This window comes from Notothenia rossii (assembly GCF_949606895.1).
Source record: "Notothenia rossii genome assembly, chromosome: 2".
In the NCBI taxonomy this organism is placed as follows: Eukaryota; Metazoa; Chordata; class Actinopteri; order Perciformes; family Nototheniidae; genus Notothenia; species Notothenia rossii.
The window spans coordinates 42,048,668-42,053,721 of NC_136904.1; the positions used below are offsets into that span (position 1 = coordinate 42,048,668).

Below are 5,054 nucleotides of genomic sequence, written 5' to 3' on the forward strand. Positions count from 1 at the left end.
GCCTTTTTTAATTTATATTTGAGTGTTGTATGTTTTGTATTAATGGACCAAGAGTCTCTTTAAATAAAGATGATGATGATGATGATGATGTTAGCATTTTTCGCTCGGGGCTAATTCAGAGGCTCACTGTTAGCATTGTGTGTTTTTTTTGGAAAAAAAATGAAAAAGATCAGTTAAATTAGTTTTTTCCCGTTATATGGATATAAAAATATTCATAGTTTATTAAATATTAAGGTTCCTTAGACGTTGTTTCCTGCAAATGACGCGATTTCGGCCCCGGAACCGGGTCCGTGGGGCTTAAGAGGTTAATTAAAATAAACACATGAATAAATGTGACCCGCTCTATCGAAATCAGTCGGAAGTCGCAACGGCTCATTTCAAAATAAACGTGGATTTGAGTAAAAAACTAGTTTTTCGGGGTTTTGGTGTTTTGTTTGATTTCAAATAAACAACGTCTTGGCTTTCAGAATCTGAAACTTTTATTTCCAAAATCAAACGATAAATACATGTTTGAAGCTTGTAATGGGAAGATGACAGCTCTCACGCTGCTCTTCCGCAGCGCTGCCCCCCCTCCCTCCGGCTGACATTATGAATGAAAAGCGTATAGTAATCATAAATAACACGGCAGAGTCCGTGATAGTTTATTTTCATCTGATTTCAAATAAACAAAGTCTTGGCTTTCAGAATATTAAACTTGTTTTGCCAAATTCAGATGATAAATACAACTTTGAAGCTTGTAAAGGCATCATTACGAGCGGAGAACGGAGTAACGTAACGTCACAGCTGGCATAACAACAGCCGGTGTTTCTTGTGAGGGTTTTCCCCGGGAAACCAACACAATACACACAAACGCAAAATACACAAACACACACACACACACACTATATAAACCAACATTATTCCTCGCGACCTTCACCCAGTAAAACGAAAATATTTTTCCTCCGTACTTTGACAATTTATTAGCCGCTAATCAGATCGATGGATTCCAGAGAAGATCAAATCGCAAGACTGTTGAACTCCAACATTGTGAGAGGGACAGCCTCTGATGAGCAATGGGTTCAGCTGATCACTGATTACTTTTTGACGGCACCGGTTGAAGTTTCCCCGTTATCCGGCTCCGATTTAGAGTCAGACAGCCCTGACACTGACAGCAGCCCTCAGACCACGGATGCTGAAGAGGATGAGGACACCACAGAGGAACAACCACTGCTGAACGACCCGGTGGCTGAGACACTTCAGTCCGTACGGCATTATGTGAGCGAGGACAGCGCTCAAGAGATTGAGAGGGCCCATGACTACAGGTGTAGCTGTACATTTAATGATGGAGTTCCCTGTTACACCCGTTACACCCCTGAGGAGATGGTCAAGAGACGAGACCAAATGAATGAAATGACTAATGGTAAGTAACGTTATAACGTTATATTATTTAAATACCTTTGACTGTGGTAACGATGTGTGTGTGAGTATGGGTTAGTGTTAAAAACATAACAACAATTAAAATAATGCTCACATGACCACCTACAACTTAAAGTTGGCTAATACTCATTGAAAAATTATTGTGGTGAACATTTTCATAAATGTTTCAACCCTACATTTTATCCACATGGGGAGACATATTTTTTTGGCTACCCCTTAAATCACATGTGGCCCCAGCCTAATTATCTAAAGATGTGCAGAGATAGGCAGCTACAAATGTATTATCTCATGTGAGAGCAGTTTACTCTGGAGTCACTGCCAGACTAGCCTGTACTTATTATTACCCTTTATAATAGATAGAATATGTGTGTATGGGAGTGTGTTTAACATAATACTATAGGCAATGTGTGGGGGGTGGGCCTGTGTGTTCTGTTACACGTTAAAGATTTAAGTTGTGTGTGATGAGTGATTGACACAACACATTATGTAATGTTATATGATTTTCCAGGTGAAAAGCATTTGGTGCTACTTGGAAAGATAAGCTCCAACATAAACCTCTCCAAAGAGACCGCTTGTGCAAAGAGAGGACACCAAAAGGAGCGGAAACAGCAGAGAACGTCCTATTTCTTAGATGGGCACAAAATCTGCCGGGAGACTTTCAAGTTTCTACATGGGTGAGTTTGATTTTGAAAAGGCTACTTCACTTTTGGTAGTGTTACTATTTTCAAATGAAGTGGTAATAAGCCATGCATGAGTTGAACTGAGTTTGACAATAACTGAATAGAAGCAGAATTTACAGCAATAGTAATACATAAATAAATAAATATATATATATATACATGCTTTTACATAATGAAAAAATACAACGACAATGTATATACTACAATGCATACATTAAATAAAGCCATAAAAAACAATCAAAGACTGATGTTTTAAACCATTCCAGAATTTCTCAAGACAAGCTGACAGGCATCATCAAGTTCTACAAGGAACATGGCTTGGCCCCAAGGATAAGACGTGGTGGTCGTGTGGTGACCAAAAGGGTGTTGTCCTTTGAAGACATCCAGCGAATTGTACGGTTCATTACCAACTTTGCAGATGTCTTTGCCATGCCACTTCCTGGACGGATTCCAGGGTTTAAGAGGACGGACATCAGTGTTCTACCAACAACTGAGACCAAGTCCTCTGTGTGGCGGAAATACAAGGTTCAGATGCAGGAGAAGGGTGGGTATTTTCTTATATTTTAATCTTGTTTTTTTGGGGTTTTTTTACACGAGGAAACCTCAATGGAAAACTAATGATGAGTAATCTAACAATGCTATCTTTGTCTTTAATCACCTTTCCAGGTCACCGTGCTGCTGGCAACAGCACATTTAGGAAGCTGTGGAAGGAGCTGACTCCCAGTGTCATTATTGGGAGGCCGATGACAGACCTATGTTGGTTCTGTCAGAAAAACAACATTGCCATCTACCGCAGCTCCAACTTTCCCGACTGTGTCAAGTCAGCGAAGCTCAGGAAGCAGGAAGAACACCTCCGCACCGTGGGGGTGGAGCGTCAGGCTTACCAGGAGATGGTCGCCAGCTGTAAAGAAACAGCTAGAGAGCTGGGTGTCAAATTAGGACCCAACCAACCCTGTAGCAGAGACATCACCATCCACTACAGCTTTGACTATGCACAGCAGGTGAGGTGTGTGAATGTGATGAATGCTGTGATAATCCAGAATGTTTGGAATGTAACAATATGAATATTCACACATTTTTAGAATTAGAGTATAGATCACTCATTAGTTAATTCATCTGTTGGTCTGGTGTTACAGGTTCACTACCCCAGTGACCCTCTCCAGCCCGGGCCCATTTACTTTATGGTTCCCAGGAAGTGTGGACTGTTTGGTGTCTGCTGTGAAGGTGTTCCTCAGCAGGTAAACTACCTCATAGATGAGGCTCATTGCAGCAGCAAGGGTTCCAATGCTGTCATTGCCTACCTCCACCACTTCTTCTCTCAGTATGGGCTTGGGGAGAAACATGTTCACCTGCACTGTGACAACTGCTCTGGTCAGAACAAAAACAGATACCTCCTCTGGTACCTTGCTTGGCGGTGCATGGTGGGACTCCATGAAGATATCTCCCTCAACTTTCTTATTGCTGGCCACACCAAATTTGCACCTGACTGGTGCTTTGGCCTGTTTAAGCAGCAGTTCCGCCGCACACCAGTGTCCTGCCTGAAGGACATCAGCCAGGCTGTCAGGTCCAGTACCGTCACTGGAGTCAACATCCCCCAGCTGGTTGGCAATGAGTCAGGGGAGACCTTCGTCAAAACAGACGACTGGCACAACTTCCTTGCCCCCAGCTTCAGACCGCTTCCAGGTATCAAGAGGTACCATCACCTACGCTTCACCAGTGCCGAGCCTGGAGTGGTCTACGCCAAGGAGTTTGAAGGTAAAGAAGAAGAATCCTTCATGCTGCTACGCACAGGGTGCTTTACTGACCAGGAGGCACGTCCCACTGAACTGACTCCCCCTGGGCTTGATGAAAAACGGCAGTGGTATCTTTTTGAGAAGATCAGAGAGTTCTGCACTGAGGAAACCAAAGACATCACCTGCCCCAAACCCTTAACACATCATTCTTAATGAGTGAGAGTGCATAATACATCAACACTATGTAATTCTTCTATAAATGCTGTAAATATATATTTCAAATTGGTTTTAAGTACTGTTAGCTACTCTGTTGATTGTTTGCTATTTTTATATTGTGTAGTATATTTATCTGTTCTGTTGCTTGCTTCTTTCTCTAAATTAGCTTTTGTGCCAAATGATTCTAATGTTGTTAGAGGTTAACATGCAATCAGTTCATTTAAGTATTTATTCATAGTGTTTTTCATAAAAATTGTATATTGATGATTCTGCACGTGGGTATGGGTGTGCACGTGAGTACGGGCGTGCACGTGAGTACGGGTGTGCATGTGGTCTGGGTGTGCACATGGCCATGTACATGGGAATAGATGTGTGCGCATAAGCATGTGCTCAAACATGACCAAAATACATACATAAATTGATGAACGTGCACGTGAGTTCGGGAGTGTACGGGAGTGCACGTTGGTACGGCGTGCATGTGTATGTGAGTGCCTTTGTTCCATGTATTGATGTATGAAAGTGACAACAAGAGAACAGTATATTGTGTGTGTGTGTGTGTGTGTGTGTGTGTGTGTGTGTGTGTGTGTGTGTGTGTGTGTGTGTGTGTGTGTGTGTGTGTGTGTGTGTGTGTGTGTGTGTGTGTGTGTGTGTGTGTGTGTGTGTGTGTGTGTGTGTGTTTTTGTGCAAACAGCTCTAGATGAATTCGTTTTATGGTATGGTTCATTTGAATAAATACCTAAGAAAGTACTGCAAACTTTGAAGGCCTTTTTCTCAAAATCATGGTTCGATGACATTCATTATGTAAAGTGACGTATTTTGCTTAATATTTGGAGGACAAAAACAATATTGATATCATTAGAAAGCTAAGAATCTCATCTTTCCAACAGTGTATCAAACTCAAAATGTGTTTCAGGGTCAATGTGACTGAAAATGATAGAGCAGGTCACAAATGATAAGAATATCATAATAAATAGTACTAGTTATGAATGTAAATTAATGCAGCTATGCT

At 41.6% G+C, this 5,054-nt stretch overlaps 1 protein-coding gene across 1 annotated transcript; it reads left to right on the forward strand.

The window, feature by feature from the left end:
- Positions 1 to 340: 340 nt before the first annotated feature.
- Positions 341 to 4,042, forward strand: LOC307029607 (uncharacterized protein; the record flags this gene model as incomplete). The annotated part of the gene is made up of 4 exons (XM_079665687.1): positions 341 to 2,090; positions 2,363 to 2,640; positions 2,763 to 3,097; positions 3,233 to 4,042. Exons 1-4 carry the CDS (start codon positions 1,906 to 1,908, stop codon positions 4,040 to 4,042), a joined length of 1,608 nt encoding a protein of 535 aa, XP_079521813.1. The 5' UTR covers positions 341 to 1,905.
- Positions 4,043 to 5,054: the final 1,012 nt, after the last annotated feature.